This window comes from Triturus cristatus, chromosome 11 (assembly GCF_964204655.1).
Source record: "Triturus cristatus chromosome 11, aTriCri1.1, whole genome shotgun sequence".
Taxonomy (NCBI): Eukaryota; Metazoa; Chordata; class Amphibia; order Caudata; family Salamandridae; genus Triturus; species Triturus cristatus.
The window spans coordinates 498,121,241-498,143,399 of record NC_140594.1 but is presented as its reverse complement, the minus strand read 5'-3'; the positions used below and the strand labels follow the sequence as shown (position 1 = coordinate 498,143,399).

The 22,159-nt window shown below is 47.4% G+C and overlaps 1 protein-coding gene across 4 annotated transcripts in view; it reads left to right on the top strand.

Moving 5' to 3' along the window:
* The window catches only part of LOC146784476 (guanylate-binding protein 6-like), a 735,489-nt gene that overhangs the window by 212,384 nt on the left and 500,946 nt on the right, over positions 1 to 22,159 (top strand). For all 4 annotated transcript variants that reach the window (XM_085633276.1, XM_085633273.1, XM_085633275.1 and 1 more), the window contains exons 3-4: positions 18,795 to 18,922; positions 19,237 to 19,346. In XM_085633276.1, the coding sequence (XP_085489402.1) occupies positions 18,795 to 18,922; positions 19,237 to 19,346 (238 nt within the window). The remainder of the gene's footprint in view (positions 1 to 18,794; positions 18,923 to 19,236; positions 19,347 to 22,159) is intronic.

Sequence of the window (22,159 nt, the reverse complement as noted above, 5' to 3'; positions counted from 1 at the left end):
ACACCAGCCGGTGCCCACTTCTAACCGTGAAGGCCCACTGCAGGAACGAACTGAACATCTCAAACAGCGCACAGAAAATCGCACAGCCCATAGGCAACACTCGGTCCACAAAAATGGCACCCCCAAACTGCATGCCCAGCAATGAGAAATCCGCCGGATGAATGGGAAGGAGGCGAAACGCAGATTTAATGTCGCACTTCGCCAATTCAGCCCCTCGGCCCCCCGTCCGGACCAACCCGATCGCGTCATCCACCGAGGCGTACAATACCCTGGAATCCTCCGCCGCAATAAAATCGTTCACGGAGGCCCCCTCCGGCCAGGACAAATGATGAATCAGACGAAACTCACCCTGCTCTTTCTTGGGTACCACCCCCAACGGAGAAATGATGAGATCCGGCAACGGCCATGACACAAAAGGACCTGCAATTCTACCCTCCAAGACCTCCTTCCGCAACTTAGCTTCCACCACCTCCGGCAACTCCCTCGCAGACTTCAAATTTTCCGCCCACCTCCGTTCCCTGGGACCCTGATACCCCACATGAAACCCCTCCGAAAAACCCCAGTAAAGCTTCAGCGCCGCTTCCGGATCAGGGTACCGCAAGAGTCATGGCCCCATGGCTCCCACATCAACCGGCGTAGGAGCCCTTTGGCCCAGCCTACCCTTGACCTTTTGTGATCCGCCACTGCTCTGAGGGAGTGGCCAGTGTAAAGCATTGCGTGACCGGATGCCGCCCACCGCACTTGGAACACTCGTGCTTGAATTTGCACGGGTAGCGGGTGCAAGAGCCCTTATTGAAGTTCCAACACGCTCCCACGGTAACTCCCCCAAACTTAGACTGCTGTCCCCCTGTCCCTGCAGGCCCATTCTGCCCTCCCCCCGAACTGCCGGAACCTCCGTGAACCCCCACCCCAGACTGGGCGGGACGCGACTGAAAAGGCCGATAAGAAACCGGGAGCCCACTGGCCGTATGAGTGGATGCCGCCGACTGCGTGGAAGACATCCATTGCACCCACAACTCCTGATCCCCTTCACCCCAAGGTTTAACCCGTGCCCGGAACTCCTCATCGTAGCTCAACCATGCAAAGCCCCTGAAATGCATCTGGGCTTTGCGAATAATGTCCATGTACTTAAGAAGCGCAACCGCCCTATCCTGGTGTTTTTCGCAGTAAATACTTGCGTAAATCAAAAAGGCGGACGTCCAGTTTTCCATGTTAACCGGCACCCTCGGCCGTCTGGTCAATTCCCATTCCTCCTCCTTCGAACCTTCCTTAGCCTGAATTTCCCTGTGCAACAGCTTGAACACATCTACATATTCATGCTTCCAAATGCGGGACCGCGTCTTCTCCGACAAATGAGACCCCAACGGCATCGCCAGGCCCATATACGGCAATTTCTTCTTATGCTTGTCCCCCGATTCCTCCTTCCCATCCTTTTCCCCTGGCTTATCCGTCTGAACCCCTGCACCCACCAGGTGCTTCTCTCCGCCTACTGCCTCCGCCGCCTTGGCCGGTGCACCCCCATCCTGCACAGACCCCTCCCCCACCCCCACTGACCTGCATGTTTTCTTCCTCCCTTTCGCTCCCTCACCCCACGCATCCCACCATGCCTTCTCAACTGCCAGTTTCGAGGGGGCCGCCCGGTCCTGTCCTCTTGCGACCGCAGACTGCAGGCTTTCCTTCCTGGTCCTGCTACCGCTGGCCCGCGGCGCCTGTAAAACACCAAACTTTCCGGTTTGCCGCCGTCTCCCGTCCCCCAATCCATTCAAGCACTTCCCCTTCCTCCAACTCCTCACTGTCCGAGTCATAATCCAGTTGTTCCTCTTGCGTCTCCTCAGCACACTCCGTACACACTTCACGCACCACCCGCTTCGCACCTTTCCCTTTCATACCAGGCACAAACTCGCACTCCGGCGCCGACGATGCCCGCTCCCTCGATGGAGGGCAGGCCGCCGCGGACCCCCTGCTGCTTCGCCCCGGCGTCTGGAGGCCGTCTTGCGCCCCGCCGGCCCACCCTGGCCTCTGCCAGCATCCACCACTGGCTTGTCCCCCCCCTCCCTCGGACCGCCAAAGCCCGGGGGAGCCCAGTGCCGTCAGGCCTCTGCGCCACAGCAGTCCCTACCTCGTCAACCCAGACCCAGTGGCATCGTGCCCTAGCCTCCTTGACCTGCTCCGCTGCCGCAGAAACAACCGGGCATCGCGCCGGCGGCACCGCCCCCCCCTGCACCCCTCCCCACCCCCTCTCCCTGGCATCACATAGCGCCTGCCACCTCAGTTCGGTGTCCTCAATAATCTGGCGCTGTTCCCGAATCCGCTCCTCCAGCGACATGGCATCCCAATGCTCCGCCCATCCCCCTCTGGTCCCCGGAACCAAGCCCACCGCCCCGCCACCGGGCGTGCCCCCCCCGCTGCTCACCCGCCGCTCGTAGCCACCGCGCGCCCCCTTCAGGGGGCCTTTGCCCTTGCCCCCCACCCCTCCACCCTTCGCACCCCCGGAACCCACAGGTGACTGCTTTCCCCCCCACCCCTCCTCACCCCCAGCCGAGTCACTGCCTGATAAAACGAGCTCGAATTTATCCCCCACCTGCCCGTCGCCCCCACTCAGCTGTCCCCCTTCCTCCCCACTGCCCTCGCTGTCCTCCACCAAAATCCCAGCCTCTCCTTTGACTGCTCCGCTCCCCACCTGCTTGCTGGCCCCTCCTTCCATCTCCATCGGTATCTCCTGCACGCTGCGCGACTCACCCGCGGCCCCGCCCCCCCTCCCGCCGCCTTCCCCACCGAGTGCGCGCTCATCGCCGTCGCGGGGAGGCTCATATGCCGCCCTCCGCGCTTCGACCCCTCCGCAAGGCCCCTGCCCTGCCCCCTCGCGGCAACACCCAACCTCGGTGGTGGGGGCTCCTCTATGCATGCCGCCACCGCCGCTGCAACCCCCGCCGACGTGGACCTAGGCACCCGGGTCATCCCGACCCACGCCTGGTCCAGAACGCCGGGCCGCAGGAGATCTGACCTCCCGGCCCGGCCCAATACCTCTAGTGCTGCTTTCACCGCCGCTGCATCCGGGACCGCCATGCCACACATGCTGCCCGACGACCGTCGATTCTGCCTCCGGCTCTCTTGCCAGGTACACGCCACGTCCTCCGACGTACCCCATGGCTTCCAAACCGGCCAACTGCCGGGTCAACCAGGTCTACCCTAACTCCTCCTCAAATTTACTAAAACCCTATCCGGACGGCGCTGGGAGGCAGGAAGAGGAAGAGCTTCCTCCCCTGCCCCCTTATATGCCTACCTAGCTCCCACCCCCTCCCACTAACTAACCCCACCCTGTCCCGAGGTCTCGCGCGAATACCCCGGGGGAAGACTGGTCTGCCGACCTTGCTTCCCCCAGGGCCCGCATTCCGGTTGTTAGCGCTTTTTGTTGGTCTTGAAACAGGAAGTGATGTGTATGTTGGTTTCTGGGAGATGTAGTTCCTGCCCTCCACTTGAGAGTTTTACTGCGTTTATGGTTGCTAAGCTTGATTCATTTGAGGATGAATATTAATTGTGATTTAGCTTGGCCTTGATCGCTACATGATGCCCATTTTGGTTGTGGGATTTGAATATGATTGGCGAAACGTTAGTTTGTGACTTTATTTAATTCCGACATTTCATTTAATCCTTTCCGAGTACAACTGAATTTCAAGATTAAATATGCCTCTTTTTTCAGAAGCATTGTCTCTACATTGCCACCTTGTGTTGGTTGTTTTAATGCTGATAGCATTGTCCAAACAAATTATTTTTCCGTGTGCTTCTCTTCAATAAAGTGCGACACTAGCGGCGCTGTCAGGACCTGCTTCTATATCCTTGAGCGGTGTTGAACAATCCTTTGATTGATCTGTTTGTTCGTTTTCCCTATATAAAACTTAGGGCAGGGACACTGAATTGCATAAACTGTATTTTTGGTTTTACAGTTAGAGAACTCTTTGTGGGTCCATTTTATGGAATAATGCGTGAACTCATAGCCTTGAATGGTATTTTCGCAAGCTGAACAGTTACCGCATTTATGGTGGCCCTCTATGGGTCTCATATTCCATTGTGTCCTTAAGTCTTTTTTCTTGGTGATAGGTGTTAAATCTGCCTGAATGATTCCACTTTGCTGGAGACTACAATACCCACAAGCCCTTGCTCCCTGGAGGGAGGAACTTCCGCTGAGCACACGCTACAAAAGTGCAAACAGACACCGCCGCGCAGGACGCGCCAAGACTTGCCACTTTGCTAGGGACTACAATACCCACAAGCCCTTGCTCCCTGGAGGGAGGAACTTCCGCTGAGCACGCGCTATGAAAGCGCAAACAGACACCGCCGCACGGGACGCGCGCGGGCAGCGCCCGGGCGAAGCCCGGGCCAAGGGCGGGCCCGTCCTTGCCCGTCAGGGGCTGGAGGTGGGCGGGTCGGGTCACCGCCCCTAACATCTCCATTGGTTACCCTTGATAGCCTGGTTATTTCCTCAAAGGTACTGTTTTCTGTCCATTACTTTCTCCTTGAGTTTCATAACTAAGGATTTGTAGATTAGGATTATCCCTGTAGCCAACATCCATAATGGGTAAAAACCAAAAGGTTCTAGTTTCCCGCCCCATGACAAAACAGCAGGCGGTCATGGCTCAACCCCTCCCTTAGCTTACGGCTATTGATAAGATGCTCCAACAAACTATTGGGGTAGTGGTAAACGTTATTGAAAATACAGAGCGAAGGTTGTCAATTACCCCTGTGGCACCTTTGGCACAGCAGGCTGGGGACTATTCAACAATTGTAATAAATCCTCCTGATGAAAGTTCCTCTCATACGTCATCATTTGCTGACTTACCCTGTGCTCAGGCCCCTACAGATATTATAGTTAGCAATGCATCCCCAAGCCTAACTCCATCTCTCCCAAACACTATTATAATAAATAAACCGGGCTCTAGAGGTAAGAAAAGGAGACTAGCAAAGAAGACAAGTAAAAATATAGGTCCTAAGTACGATCCTGTACTAACTACTACTGGTCCTTCCCCAGCAAATACGGTAGCTCCGCTGTGGGTTACTAGTTTAGTAGCTGACTTCCAGTCTATTTTAGAACAGATTATTGGAAAACATATCAAATCCTTGGCAACTAGGATTGATAGATTAGTCTCTACCCTTAATAATAGGGGTATGGGAAAAACGTCCCCAACTGTCCCACATGGGAAATCTGCCCCTAGTGGAGCGAGTGACAGTGCTCCTCAATTTGGGACTGTCCTAGTAGTTGATAGTACTACAGGGAATATTAACAATGAGCCAGTTAAGGAAACAGTTAGCCCTTCTTTAATTACATCCATAGTTGCTGACGGCTCCCATGTAGCTACAATCCCGGTCTTGGCTTCTGCAAATGCAAAAGCCACTCATAGTGAAGAGAAGACAGGATGCGATAGATACAGACTGGGAAGGGGATCCTCCGATGTTTTGGTTCCAACAAATTTAAATCCATCTTCTATAGTTACCCCATCGGTGTTGCAAACTATTAACCTTGCCCCAGAGTCCTTACCGTACGTTGTAGTTTTAACGGGAGTACCACCTTTAATCCAGGGAAAAAATGAAAGCCATATTGAGTTAAAAAATAAGTGTATACAGTGGCTTAATGTAAACAGACCTCTTCCCTCCCATATTTCTGTGGAAATTCTTTCTGTAAGACGTATAGACTGGATTGGGAAGGGTCCCAAAAATATTGCAGAGAACTGTGTGGTAATAAACTTTAGGGATACTGCCGCCGTTGAGTATTTCTGTGGTTCGTCCCCCTCCAGATTAAACACTCAAATTCTTCCCCTCCACTTGCCATATTTTTATCCTGTGTCTCATTCGAGACCAGCTCATTGTAAAAACGCCAAATATGACGAGGGCCGTAATGGTTGTTTATCTGGAATGTATCAGGGGCAAACAAGCTGGGTAGATTTCCATGCCTATAATCCCCCTCTGTCTTCCTTTGTGCATAGAAATAGGTTCAGTGTACTGAATCAGGTTGATTGATGCCCACATGACAAGGAGTTAGTCCCGATTTACATTAGTGAAACACCTACCTCTTTAACTGCACTGGAGGGAACTACTAAAACCCCCATCTCTGCAGTGGGTATACCTTCTAGTTGTGCGGGCAGGGCGGGAGGGTGTGACCCGGAGGAGGATTGGCTCTCGAGAGGAGCTTCCGTTGTAGGGGGGGAAGCATCTTGTATAGAAAAAATAGAGAAGAAAGTTCATCTAGAGACCCCTCCTTGTGATAGTTTTTCCAAAATGGCAATAGGAATCCCAAAAGTCTCTGGTAAGGTAGCCGATGGTACTATAAAAATCCTTTCGTGGAACGTTGCTGGTTTAAAAAATTAATTATCTAATCCTGACTGGGGCTCTTTTATAGCAGCACACGATATCTGCCTGATTCAGGAAACTTGGGCTCTAGAGGAGAGTGTTAGTCCAGGTTATGCAATTTTTCACATCCTGGCAGTATCTGGAGGCAGAGGCCGCCCATCTGGTGGCCTGTCAATTTGGATAGGCACCCATTTGGGCGTCCAAGCTATCCAAGTACCAACTAACTCCTCTGATGTCCAATGTGTGCTATTGACACCCCTGAATACACCAAAAATAGCCATAATAAATATCTATTCTAGGCCAGTTAGGAGTGGGCAGGAGTCAGATACGATTAAAGCATTAGATCTCTTTATCCAGACACTTGACCCCTCAGTTATAAAAATCATTGGTGGGGATTTTAATTGCCAATTCGAGCCCTTGGTTAACTCTGACTTGGAAGAGCAGGACGAGGAAGACCTGCTCTGGTGTATTCCGGAACCAAAGATCCCCCCTGTCAAGGTATGGACTCGGTTGGTCCTCCAAATAAAATCATTCTCACTGGCTACGTCCTTGCGGGCGTGTAATGGGAGACTGGACCCCGATCGCCCAGGTTTTCCTACATTTAACAGGGTAGCACAAACCTCCACCATTGATTACATTATGATGGAAGTTAGACATTGGGACATGCTTCTAGAATTTAGAGTGTATCCGAGACATGATAGTGACCACAACACCCTCGTTTTAACACTTAAGCCTGGGAGCTTTGGGCTGACTAACCCTGAAGCTGGTCCTATTACTAATAAGAGCATGCCACTCATGGTCTCGAATAACCGTCGTAGGGTTAACTGGCCCCACTTCCAGAACTACCCGTTTAAGCTGGGTGAAATATACCAGCTCGCTATACCATGGCTAGCTGCGATGGCCGACTTGCCATCAAGCACCCACGCTGTAAAAATTCATAGGCAGTTGGCCAGTGCGTTGGGGGATGTTCTTTGCCCACTAAGCAGGCCTGGACGAGGTGGGGCAAAGATACACCCCTGGTATAATGTCACCTGCAGGAAAGCTAAGAAGGATCTCCTTACTGCTTTTAAAGTCAAGGACAGCTTAAAAACTAGATCATCTCGCTTGCTTTATAAAAAGGTAATCGAGGGAGGTAAGAGGGACTGGGAGGAAGCTAGGTGGGAAGAGCTGAAAAATGCGCTCCTGACTAGGGACGTAAAGTCATTTTGGGCCATTGTTAGTACAGGCTCTAAGGGAGGAGGGCAAGCTACTATCCCAAATATTGCACCCCCAGTGTGGGAAGCTCATTTTGGGGCTCTATATGCATGTTTGGAGCACAATGACCTACCTCGGCTAGGTTTAAACCTAGCCCTTGGATCTAACCAGGAGGGAATTGCGACACTCGCCCGCCCCCCTACCCCAGACCCCGTCATGAGTGTCGACTGACGGGGGCCTCGGATCGAGGGTCGGGATCGAGTGTGCATCCTTTTGACCTCTCAGAGAGTATCACTCTGAAGGAGGTAGAAACCGCCATAGTTAGATTGCTCCCAAACAAAGCTCCCGGCCTTGATAAATTGCCGGGGATTTGTTTCGATCCCAGCCTAAAATATGGGTGCCTTACCTTGTTATTCTATTTAACGCGATCCTTATGGGGTCTTATCCACCGGATACTTGGCTGGGGGCCGAGATTGTCCCCATTTACAAAAAAGGCTGTCCACTTACCCCCTCAAATTATAGGCCCATTAGTCTGTTAGATACAACACAAAATCTAATGGGCAGAATTATACTGGATAGGATACATGCCTGGATGGAGGAACGGGAAATATTGTCCACCCTCCAGGCTGGTTTCAGATCCGGAATCTCAACCTTGGACCAAATTTTCCGGCTCCAGGTCCTTTTTTGGAAAACCACAAGGGTTGAGGGTGGCAGCCTCTACCTTGTCTTTGTGGACCTGCGGGCTGCTCTCGATTTGGTCCCTAGGGAAAAATTGTGGGTGGTATTGACAGACTTGGGCCTCCCTCCCTATTTGCTCAATATCCTGACTCGTCTGCACGTTGGAAACTATGCACAGGTCAGGTGTGGGAGACATGGGGCCCTTTCGGATCGATTCCCTGTCTCTAGGGGCGTTCGGCAGGGGTGCGTTTTGGCCCCTACCCTTTTTAGCTTATTCATTAATGGTCTTGTTGATACCCTAAATGAAGTAAAGGATAATGATGCCCCCTGGTTGAAGTCTGGCTGGGTGCCTGCGCTAATGTTCGCGGATGACACTCTGTTGTTGTCCCGAACAGCGTTGGGCATCCAGCGTGTCTTGGATGGTTTCGTGGGATTTTGCGCCTCGAGGGGTTTGGAGATCAATTTGGACAAGACCAAGTTCATGATCTTTAATCCCCCGAGGCTCACGCGCCCGAACCCTCTTTTGGATGGTGTTCCGCTGGAACGAGTCAAGACCTTCGTCTACCTTGGGATTACTTTGACGGAGGATTTTGGCTGGGGCCATCAGATTGCCAAATCTGCGCTTAGACTTTCGCAAATAGCGGGGGCATTGGCAAGTTCCAGAGAACATTGTTATCTAAACCGGTTGCGCCCGCCCTTGAGATCTATAGCCTCCAGGCTCGGTCTGCATCTCTTTATGGTGCTGAACTTTGGGGCCACAAGAATGTATGAAGCCTTTTGAGGGTTGAACAGGCCTTTATGAGAAATTTGGTGGGCCTACCGACAAGTACACCTCTCATTCCCTTGCGAATGGACTTGGGATTGGAGTCTATTGAGAACCTGGCAGATGTGCGCCCTTTGCTTTACTGGAGGAGGATATGGTCAGTACCTGAGCTGCTATCCTTTAGAGTCGAATTCCGGGAGGCCTGGGAACACTTAAAAAACAAAAATATTCCCTGGCTTTCCCACATTAAGGCCCCCTCTTTAAAAATAGGCATGCCCCAGTTATGGGGGTCCCCCGAGTTGAGTTGCCCGAGGATATCTAGGGCCCAGTTGTTAAATCTGGTTAGACAGCATAATCAACGCGCACTACAAAGCTCATCTTCCTATGGTAGGCTTTCCACTGAGTTCCTCACATTTAAATTCGAAATGGGGTGGGAGAAATTTCTGGATGAAGTCCAACCCCCTCTTGCGAGGAAACTATATGTACAATTAAGGCATGGTTCTCGCCCCATTAGATCATTCACCTCGAAATGGGCAAAAACTGATAACGAAAACTGCCCAGCATGTAACTATATCAGAGAAGATGTTATCCATGTCTTATTCTTTTGCCCAGCATACAGTAATATACGCAAAACCTGGCTTATTCCAATATGTAGCAACTTGGGTTTTAGACATTGTGTGCAGGCGTGTAAGGAGTTGCCAGTTTTTTAAAATTACCTGGTGGAATTTGTTGGTGTGTGGGCCAAACGTAGATACACAGACTAGTTTGTCTAGAGGTTTCTTTTCTTTCTTAATGAGAAGTTCTTCTCGTGGTGTATACCATGCCCTTTTAGTTGCATGTTTGAGCATCTTATAGGGATAGCCTCTCTCTTTTAGATGATCACAGAGTACCGTTGCGTGTACCATAAAGTCATATTTTCTTGCACAGTTCCTTCTAATTCTTAGTAGCCTGCCATAAGGAAGGTTGTCCCTAAGTTTTCTTCGGTTAGAACTTTGGTAGTGGAGGATTGTGTTCCTGTCGGTTGGTTTACAATGTAATGTAGTTGTCAATTTTTTTAAAAACAATTTTATTTTCAACATAAAGATATTGGTACATTGTGATATCAAAGCAATAGTCAGGCCCCAAATACATGATTCCACAGTCATTACAATGACATGACGATAATCACTGGTTTCGTCAATTCGCTGAATCAGAGTGTTGTCCAACCACCCAGGCGACTAATCATTAAGTAAAAGAGGTATACATATCAATAAAATGCACAGGTAGTAAAGACACATGGATAGAACAACCTTAGTGAGTCAGAGGCAAGGCCTCATCATTATCAGTTGGTTGAGCTATCAGAGTGTGTCTGTCACGCCGTAATTCAATAGTAGGAGAGATGCAGATATCCCCTCTATATTTGTTCCATCTCCCCCATTTGTGGTCCCATTTCCTGGGGCAACCTCTACCCTTGAACACATCCTTCTCTGCAATCATTGCTCTGTCCATGTCTTTGGCCCAGTTGTGCAAATTTGGGACTGCATACACCCCCCATTTCTGTGCGATATTTCGTTTCGTGATATCCCAACCCATTGATGCCCACACCAGCTCTGCCTGGGAAAGAACAGTAGCCTCCCATATATTGAGGAGACAGAGCTGGGGAGATGGCTTTAGGGACTTATCGCATGTCCTTTCCATTTGTTTCGTGACTTTTTCCTAGTAATACTTGATTTGTGGGCATTCCCATAGTATGTGAAAGAAGGTGGCAGTCTGATTGCAATGACGGAAACAAAGGGGTTCAGGATGTCTACCCAGTCTGAAAAAGAGTTTAGCGTCGAAATAAACTCAGTGGAGGATTTTCAGCTGGATGAGACGTAGTCTCACGGGGATGGCCACTTCTTTGGGGAAGGTCAGTGCGTCGCGCCAGTCTTCATCGTCGATGCTGCCCAGCTCCGACTCCCAGCCCTCACGCAATCGCTGCATCGGGTCGGTCCGGTTATTTACCAACTTTTTATAAGTGAGGGAGACTGCTTTTTGGTTCATCGGGTCAATTATCAATCTGTCCTCTAGGGGGGAAGCCTCAGGTAGGGGGAGCCCTTTAGGTATAGCCAAAGAGATAGCATGACTAATCTGGAGGTACCTGAAGGTTTCAGTGTGTGCCAACTGACACTTAGCCTGAAGTTCGGCAAACGTGGCTAGTTTCCCCTTCACCCACATGTCCCCGACTGTAGATATACCAATTGTGTTCCATTTATCAAACCCAGGGCATTTACTGAGCTGCCCCAGAATGTCGGGCTCCCACAGTGGCGTGGCTTTGGTCAATCGGTTGTTCCAACCCAATTTCCTCGCGACTCCATGCCAGACCTCCACCGTGCATGCTGTAGGGCTCGTCAAGTTGAGCTTATGGGGATTGGTGTATAGCGCCCTATTGTAGCCACCCCGCCCCAGGAGCCAGTGATCTGTACGGAAGTTTGGATCATCATAGTTCCTAAACACTCATTTATATATTGCGGTCAATTGTGAAGCTTGGTAGTATAGTCGCATGTCTGGCAGTGCTATGCCACCGTCGTACCATCCCATAGTGAGTTTAGTCATTGCTATACGCGGTGGGCGGTATTCACATAGTAGTCATCGCATAACGCTATCTATTCTGGAAAAATAGGATTCTGGGATAGTAATGGGGGTGTTCTGTAATGCATACAGGAAGCGCGGGAGTGCGAGCATCTAAAACAGTGCCGCTCGCCCCAAGAAGGTAAGTGGGAGAGACCGCCAGTGTAGGACATCCGATTGGAGACGTCGAAGGGGCCCCGATAAATTATGTTCATAGAAGAGGTTAGCATCTGGGGTCACGAAGATACCCAGGTATCGAAATCCTTGAGACGCCACCGGTATATCATAGCCCCGAGGACTGGAGGTGGGGGTCGTCCCATAGCACATATATCTGAGATTTAGACCAATTTATCTTGCATCCGGAGTGGGCACCAAAGATGTGAAATATGTGAAGTACACGCCGCAAGGATCGCGAAGGCAAGGCCAGACAGAGAAGGATGTCATCCAAGTAAAGCGAGATGCGGTCTTCGTGATCTGTTGTCCATTTCAGTTCCCGTATTTCTGGATCACCCCTAATCCAGACGGCCATTGGGTCCAACTCAAGGGCGAAGAGCAGCGGAGACAGCGGGCAACCTTGCCGCGTGCCTCGCCGGAGGGGAAAGGTAGCAGAAAGGTGGTTATTGACCTTGACATGCGCAGTAGGTTGTGTGTAAAGCAGCCTGATCCATTTTATTACTTTAGGCCCAAAGCCCTTACGAGCCAATACAGCAAAGAGGAAATCCCATTCAATAGTGTCAAATGCCATGGTGGCATCTAATGACAGTAAGATCACCTCTTCCTCGATAGTCTCGAGTCTACCAAGGGCCCCATTCAACCGTCGCAGATTCCGGGCTGCGTTCCTCCCTGGCATAAATCTGGACTGGTCCGGATGAATTAGTTCGGTGTTGTAGGGAAGGAGTCTATTGGCCAATAGTTTGGCCAGGATCTTTTCCTCAACAGTTAGGAGGGAAATAGGACAATAGGATTTACAGTCGTCCGCTAGTTTATTTGGTTTGTGTATGACCACAATGGAGGCGGTCCGAACGTCGGACGGAAGGAGACCCGATTTAAAGCATTCAGTGTACATGTTCAATAGGTGAGGCGCTAACCTAGAAGCCATGGGTTTGAAAAGCTTGATGGGGAGCCCGTTGGGACCCATCGCTTTGACAGAGCAGATATCCTGTATGGCCTTCTGAATTTCCGTCTCTGTGATGTCCACTTCCAGGGCGTCCCTATGCTGTGGGGAGAGGCTCGCTACATTTATAGTAGCCAGGAGGTCAGCCGACAACAGGGCCTGAGATGCCTCCGATGTTTTATAAACCGCTTCGAATTCAGCGGCAAAGGTATCAGCAATTTGTTGGGGGTCAGTGAGGGGCTAGATATTGCATGGACCCATCTCGAGGCTTGCTCCCTCCGTTCCAGCCACGCCAGGAGTTTACTCGTGCGTTCACCATGCTCGTAGATTCTGTGATGGGTAGCCAGGGATCGCACTGTGGCATCTTCAGAGAGAAGTTTCCTGCAGTATCATGTTTAAGGTATGTTGTGCTTCAGGATCCGTGTCACGCGCAATGGCCTCCTCCCTGACTAAAATATCTCCTTCCAGCTCTACCACCCTCCTGGAACGTTCAGCCTTATGTCCCACCATTAATGTCAGTACATGGCCCTTGGTAACAGCACCAAATGCTCCCCAAAGTGTCTCCGCAGAAACGACGACCCCACATTTTCCGCAAAGTAGTAGTCGGTGTCCTTAAGTAGCGCCTCCCTAATATGAGGTATCTTTAGTGCCCAGGGGTTTACAGAAAGGGTACTGCGGCGCTTGGCCTGCCTCAAGCCGAAGCAGGTGAGAATAGGCGAGTGATCTGAGATGCCGCTAGATGCTAAAAAGCGGGACGTAGTAAAAGCATGAATGTCTTGTGCATGTGTGAACATGTAGTCTATTCGAGACTGGCTGTTGTGAGCCCCTGACTGAAACGTGTAGTGAGTATTGAGCAGGTTAAGCCATCTCCAGACGTCCACGACGCCTAAGGCTTTGACGAACTCATTAAGCTGGGAGCCCCATGACGGATCGTCGTGGGGCGGGAGACGGTCCCTGGATCCATCCATAGTTAAATTAAAGTCGCCCACCAGTATCAGTACTCCTAAGGGTAATTCTAGTATTAGAGTTCCTACGTCTCGTAATGTCGAGCGCTGTAACCCAGGGGGGGCACAGACGGAGACAACATTAAGGACTTGTCCCTCCTAGGTGCCCGTGACAGCTGAGTATCTACCCTGCGCATCAGTCCAGGTGTTGTGTATCATATAGGGGCAGCCTTTGCAGAGGAGAATCCCCATCCCCCTTGAGCCTGAGGAAAATCCTGAGTGAGCGACCATTCGATACCCCCATCTATTCAGGGCCCCACAGGAGTTCCCAACCAGGTGCGTCTCCTGGAGCAGCACGATGTCTAGAGAATGCCGTTTCATATACTGCAGCACTATACTCCTCTTAATTTTGTCCCCCAGGCCATTGACATTCCAAGTCAAGAGGTTAAGAGCTGCGCCAGACGCCATCTAACTATTTTGTCGGGAGAAGAAATCATCTTGAGGGACTCAGCAGCCAATGGACCTCTAGAGCCCCCCTCTACCCCACGGCCAGAACTTGACGGTGGACAAGAACCTCTCAATTAGAGTTTGAAGTCACAAGGGACAGTGGGACCAATTGCTTTGCAGGAGAAGCAAGAATGACATTGTATCAATACCAGAAACAAGAACATTGAAAACAACAAAACCCATCTCCCCCATGCAGACCCCACCCTGCCTCCCTGCACAAATGGTTGTCAATTCTTGTTCATATGGAATCACTTCCACATCGAGAAAAGTCAAGCTTGTTTTGCTCTTAGTAATACTAAACTTGATGTCTTGGTGTCTTGTATTGAGCTATACATGGAACTGGTGTAGATCTTCTTCTGTACCATTCCAAAGGCACCAGACATCATCTATGTACAGGTACCATTGTTGGATGTGTCCACTGAATGGATTATTGTTGATGATAAACTTGTCCTCAAGAAGGGCCATAAACAGTACGGCCATTTCAGGGGCGAATGGACATCCCATTGCAATTCCTTTGGTCTGCATGAAAAATGTAAAGTAATTTTTCTTTAAAGCTATTCCTGCTAGTTCCAGTGTGAAGTCGTTGGGTACTCTGTGGGGCCTTTGTCTGGTTTCCAAATAATATTCTATTGTTTGGAGAGCTTCTTCCAGGGGGATCTGGGTGTATAGTGAGACAACATTGAATGATACCATCCACTGGAAGCACGGGTCAAATGAGTGACCTTCAATTTTATTTATGAAATCAGTCGTGTCTCTTAAGTACGAAGGTACTTGTTCCATGAAAGTTTTTAGGAAGACATTTACATACTTTGCGATGGGCTCCAATACCGAATCGCAACTGGAGACTATCGGTCTTCCAGGTGGTTGTGTTAGACACTTATGAATTTTGTGTAGAAAGTAAATGACTGGGATCCTAGGATGTGATTTATTGAGGAATTCGAATTCATTGGGACCTAAAATCCCTTTTTCCAGTCCATATTTGAGTTTGTTTCTGATTTCTCTTTCTAATTGTCGTGTAGGGTCTCCCGTAAGTCGTCGGGACCACTCATTGTTCTCAATTTGACTTTTTTCTTCTACTAAATACATCTCTTTTGGCTATATGACTAGGGCCCCACCCTTATCTGCAGGCTTGATGACTATTCCATCGTCTTTTTGTAGATCTTGTATAGCTTTTTATTGTTCCCTGCTGATGTTCCTTTTGATAAATGGTTTGCTGTTTTCCAATTGTATGATGGAGGACAAGACCGCCTGTTCAAAGGCTGTTATTTGTTTTGGGATGCTGTGTGTAGGAGGATTCAAATTCGATTTTTTGGTTAATCCTGAAGGCTCGGTGTGTTGCAGGTTTTTTCTTTTCCATGGAAGAACACTTCAAGGTGAATCTTACGAAAAAATTCTGGTGCTTCTATTTTCAGGTTTGTGAAGTCCGTGAGTGTTCTTGGTACAAATTTCACACCTAATTCCAAAACCGACTCGTCTGCTAGTTGCTTCGTTGACAAGTTTATTATTGAAATTTTACTCTGGTATTGTAAAAATTTCTCCTGGTTCTCATTTTCCATGGCTGCTGTTGTTTGAACCGTACTCTGTTTCTTTGGTCGCCCTTCTCTGAACACGTGTTCTGTCTTTTTGAAGTTCCTTCTCTTGGGTCAGATTCACCTGTTGAGTCTGATGATGAAGATTCTGAGAATGATAAAAATCTATTCTTGGATCTGCCTCTGCGTGAGTCCACTTTGGGGTAATAATCGTCCTTCAGGTAAGGATAGACTGTCTCTATGTTGAAGGATTTGGTGTCTTTTTCAAATTTGGAAGTTTTAAAGCTAATAGTGTTATCTTTAAAGGTCTGTATCTCCTTATCAATTTTATCTAGCAATGTTTTTGCTTCAGTCACGGTGTGATTATTTTTGATTGTTTGAATCAAGTTTTCAAGTTCTTCAACTTCTTTCTGGCAAATTCTTTAAACGGTTTCTATGGTATGAACCATGAGATCACGGCTGCACTTAATACTTATAAAGTTGAAATCTTTTTTGTATTCGGGATCCTCTATAAATATTACAGGAACATTTTTAATCTGTAGGCCCCAAGGGATGGTGCCTGCCTTCAAGTGCTCTTGCAAGAAGTGTCCGTGAAGTTCAGTCCTGATGTGTTTCTTATTTAAGTGCATTAGTTTCTCTGATTCATTATGCTGCTTGGCAGTGGTGCTTAATGATATAGAAGAGAAGGTGGGAGGAGTTAAAATTAAGTTTTGGATGTGGCTTTCCGTGAATGAGAGTATCTTTCTCAGACATTAATTTCCCAAGCTGGATGGTAGTCCAGCCTACTAGAATTAATCAGTGCTTCTTTCGAGGGAGCTTAATATAATGCTGAAACCCTCGCGGGATGCCCCGCTCCAACTTGTGATGCATATGGAAGGGTTACGCCCTATATAGGTGGACAGGTGTGGCGTACTTGAAATATTTGAAACAAAAGAGCCTGGCTGCCTTTTTTGTAAAGCTGCTTTATTATTTTAGCAGACTAAGGGCCAATATTTATATTCCTTGGACCTTGGCTAATCATTTCGCCATGATTTACCTGTTATGAGAATCTTTTTTAAACAACATCATCATGTCTGAGAATCGAGAATACACAATTAATTCCCAAGTAATGACAAATACAAAACATTCATTGAAAATTATAAACACAAGTCAGTACATGAATTATATGTCTATACAGTACTACACAAACAATCACCTATGAGTTCTATATCTATACAATCAAACCTTGTACAGAATTACACCAGTATGAGATTTATTCATGAAATCAACTGACTAGCACTCTCATCAAACCCTATCACTGTTTTCTTTTTGAGAGATGCTCTATATGGGAACAAGGGTTTTGGGGACTGTGGGGGTAAATCAATGTTCGAATTCCCTCTAAAGGATCTGTACCAATTTAATTAGTTTCCCTCATGGATTAAAACAAGATGCCGACACGTTTCTAATCCCTGCTATGCTCAAGGGATTTTCTTCAGGGCAGTAACATAGTGTAATCTGTAATTAATAAAAAAGAATAAAAAAAGAATATTCAGTTTCTTATGCCCCTTCTCTTTAGCTAAGTGGTGGAGATCTTAATTGTTTATATTGTACCTGAATTATTTTCGTGGTCGATCTTCCTGACTGCGTATTGAATTATATTTAACTAATTCCATGCAGGATCTAGAGGCGATCTAAGGAAGTGAACATGCAGTGTTTTACAATTAAAAAATGTGTCCAATATTTATAAGTTATCAGTCAAATAGACTCTCTATTTTGCTTACTTTTATAATGTTTTAAGGTTCAGTGTGCCTCTCGGGGTCTCAGAGTTCATTGTAAAGGAGAAATGCGGGAGCGTTGATTGTGCGTTAATTTGAGCCCATTCTGTGGAGTTTAAAAGGAGGAGGAAGAAGAAGAAACATTGTATCACAGCGTCTGTCTTTTGTATTTTTAGTTCAGTACGAAGAGACTTGCTTAACGTTGTCACATTGTGTCCTAAACTCGGAGGCTGTCCTGTACGGTTTCAATCTTGCTCGACGTTCGAATCTAAAGCGGGAGAAATGGACTGTTGTTTGTACCGCAAGTTGTCTTTGGCTGCGAATGTTCAAATGATTTTGATTTGCACTTACTTAGGAAGTCCGCACTAAATGTTTCGGGTGTCTTCTGTAGTGCGCTCTCACTGCTTCTCACTGATCGCTCGTTTTTGCAAGGGTACTATTCCGGTTGTCAGCGCTTTTTATTGGTCTTGAAACAGGAAGTGATGTGTATGTTGGTTTCTGGGAGCTGTAGTTCCTGCCCTCCACTTGGGAGTTTTACTGCGCTCATGGCTGCTAAGCTTGATTCATTTGAGGATGAATATTAATTGTGATTTAGCTTGGCCTTGATCTCTACTTGCTGCCCGTTTTGGTCGTGGGATCAGAAAAGGATTTGCGAAACGTTAGCTTGTGACTTTATTTAATTCCAACATTTCATTTAATCCTTTCTGAGTACAATTGAATTTCAAGATTAAATATGCCTCTTTTTTCAGAAGCCTTGTTTCTACATTGCCACCTCGTGTTGGTTGTTTTAATGCTGATAGCACTGTCCAAACAAATTCTTTTAAAGTCGACACCAGCAGCGCTATTAGGCCCTGCTTCTTTATCCTTGAGTGGTGTTGAACAATCCTTTGATTGATTTGTTGGTTTGTTTTCCCTATATATAATTTAGGGCAGGGACACTGAATTGCATAAACTGTATTTTTGGTTTTACAGTTATAGAAGTCTTTGTGGGTCCATTTTATGGAATCATGCGTGAACTCAAAGCCTTCAATGGTATTTTCGCAAACTGAACAGTTACGGCATTTGTGGTGGCCCTCTATGGGTCTCATATTCCATTGTGTCCTTAAGTCTTTTTTCGTGGTGATAGGTGTTAAATCTGAATGATTCTTTGTCCTATATTGTTGTTCTTTTTCATAGCGAACAATGGTTGTTCCAAAGGACATTCCAGTTGTGTAAGGAGATGCCAGTTTTTTAAAATTATCTGGCGGGATTTGTTGGTGTGTGGGCCAAACGTGGATACACAGACTAGTTTGTCTAGAGGTTTCTATATTTGCAATGTATACATTTGAAATTGAAATAGTAGCATTGTCACTTTAATTTTAAATGTATTTTGTTTCCTAGGCTTTTCCTTGGGATCTACCATCGCGTCTCACACTAAGGGGATTTGGATGTGGTGCGTACCACACCCTCAGATATCTAAATATACCCTAGTGCTGCTGGACACTGAGGGCCTTGGTGATGTGGAGAAGGTGAGTCATTAGAGATGGCCTTGTCTTTAAACAACATAGCACAGTTTTTAAATTGGAAATACTTTATGGTTATCTTATCTGTTTAATGTCAATGGAGAACTTTACTTGTTCCACTAGCAGTAAACTGTAGTATAGCAAATACAAATAGTTGAAAATACAGTTTCTCTAACTAATCCCTATAATAAATATTCTGTAATGTTTCTACAACAATGACACAAAATTATATCCGAAGTCACTCATGGAGGTCTGGCAAATGAAAAATCAAAGTGTTATTTTATTGTGACTACAAAATGTGTATTTTGTATCTTTTCCAGGGAAATTCAAATAATGATAACTCAATATTTTCTCTGGCAATACTACTGAGCAGTGCCTTTGTCTATAACAGCATAGGCACCATTGACCAACGTTCACTCGATCAACTGCAGTATCCTTTGGAAAACTTATCATTCTCATGAATGTATCTCCTTCTCTGAATCCATCCTTAGAAATCTGCATTTATTATTCACCTTGGCTATTCTGGTGAGACTGTCATCAATATTGGAGCTCTGTGGTCCCACATCATAGGGCACATTGTTGATATGAGGGCATAGAATGCACTGTTCAGAGTTTGTGCTTGGTTCAGCTATGTTGATATCACAAACTGCTGTAAATGTAACTGGAGAATTTCATATTGCCACATATGCTCTGCTGTTACCTTCATATTAATATGAATGCTATAAAAAATTTAAATTAAGTTTCATATGTAACACAATGTAGCACAGTAATGAAAGTATAGAACTGTTAAGCTGCTTAAAGGCAGTGGACGATCTGTTGTCCACTGCATTACCTCACTAAGGAAGTGAACGTTTTGGTAAATTTCCCAATGTGGTGGTCGAGCCCTGGCTCAAAGTCCACAGCTGCCCACATCGCCAAAAAGGGTAATGTTTTCAAAACAAAATTGTGCCACTCTGTTGGGAAAAGAGGTATCTGTGATGCCTGCACAAATAACATGTCTACATTTGTCCTTCAATGGGAACCAAACACCCCATTGTAGCGCTTGACTCTCAGAGGGTAGTGTTGCAGAGCAGTCTAAGGCTTACTCAAGGGAGGTGGTGTGGGCTAGTAATGGCCATTTGCAGGTATGCAGAAATAACACTCAATAATTGATTGTCCAGTCTGTACATTGCTTTATAAAAGGAAGAGTACATTTATTAAACACACACACTACTCAATACCATGTAACAATTTGAAAATATACATAAGCTGTTGTAATTACTTCGTGACGTGGCACAACATTCCTACCCCTCCTGCAGGGGTGCTGGGGTCTAGTACCACCACTCCCATGTATGCACATCATCTTGCCCCTAATGCAGTAGGTTGACCATAAACTGGAGTGAGGGCCCTGGCCACTGGCACCATCCCAGTGGCGACCCACCCCAGTATCTTAACAAGCATTTAAAATTTCAGCAACTCCCTCCCAAGCTCTCTGTGATAAAATAGCTATTCATCTCGCACAGAAAATTGATCTGATCTATGATAAAATCACCACAGTCGGGAACCTTCAGTATGATATTGCATCCTGCTGCCCTTCAGCCCCGACTAATGTGCACACGTTGGAAAACTTCCCTCCTCTCACAGTTGGTAACGTGGAGTCACTGATGAATACAGTAAAATCAGGCTCAACCTTGGGATATTATTCCAGCCAGAACTTCCTTGTTGCTCTCCAAACAGCTACCCCCCCAATTTGCTCTATCCTCAATCTCTCGATGAGTGAGAGCCAACTTCCCGCTGAATGGAAGGCGGCACGAATAATTCCCATCTGTGCGAATATCAAGGCCCCCATGGAGGACCTATCTAACTATCGTCCAGTTTCAATTTTACCTCTCCTGAGTAAGATATTGGAAAGCAAAAACCAAAGGAAATGATGGACGGAGTGTTGAACATTGCAAGCACTCACCCCCAGTCAACTGATCTGGGTTTAATCCATCACCGTTCTTTAGCCCACTCTGCCACCCCAGTTCAGACATGGCCATATGCAAATCAGTCTGACCCTGTGCCTCATGGGAACAGTCCAGCCCGAACTGCCAAGCCATGTCTTCCCTGGACCGGAAACAAGCTTCCTAGGACCGGTTTCTGGCATTTCAGCCGTCTTCAGCCAGGCTTGCTTGAATCCAGTGGCAAAGTGAGCAAGGGACTCACGTCTGAGCATACCCTGCCAACTTATGGCGAACAAAGCAAAAACCAAAGGAAATGATGGACGGATCCGTCATTTCCTTTGGTTTTTGCTAAGATATTGGAAAAACATATCAACAAACATCTATGTGACCATGTCGAATCCACGGGATGCCTTGATCCATCTCAGTCTGGATTTTGGCCAAGGTACAGCACCGAGTCAGCATTGATTGCTGTTACCGACAACATTAGGCAATCCCTGGACAACGGTACTACTAGTGCTGCTCAATATGTCGGCAGCCTTCAACACCGTCTCTCACCAGATTCTGCTCAGGAGACTTAAAGAAATTGGAATGCAAGGACACGCCTTTCAGTGGATGTCAAGCTTTCTCTCCCTACGAACTCAGACTTTTAATCTGGGCCTGTTCCGTTCGAAGACCATGGGCCTGACTAAGGGAGTACCTAAAGGTTCCTACCTCAGTCCCACCTTATTCAACATTTTCATTGCTCCATTAGCTGGATTACTTAGAAAGCTGGACTTCACACTAATTTCGTATGCTGATGATACTCAGCTACTACTTTCATTTTACAAACACACTCCGAATGCCCAGTCCACCTTCTCAGAAGGCACGATGTCTATCGCTAGCTGGATGAGGAATAATTAACTCCAGCTGAATGCTGGGAAAACCGAGATTATGCTGTTTGGAGATGCACCACTGCTGTGGTCCCCAGAATGGTGGCCAGATGATCTAGGCACCACCCCGGTTCCCAAGACTGTGGTCAAGAACCTTGGCATACGCTTGACCAGAAACTGACAACGAAGGAGCACGTTGTAGCCTCCGTAGGCTCTTGCTTCCATGCGCTAAGCCTTCTACAGAGGGTATTCCCCTTCCTTCCTTTGACCACATGGAAAACTCTCAATCAGGCACTGGTGTTGAGCCACTTGGACTACTGTAATGCCCTTCTGATCTCAGCAAATGAGTCCTCGTTGAGTAGACTCCCAGTAGCCCAAAACACCATAGCCTGCCTTATCTCAAATGCCCTTGCCAGACCAGCATCTCTCCCTCTTCTACAACAGCTTCACTG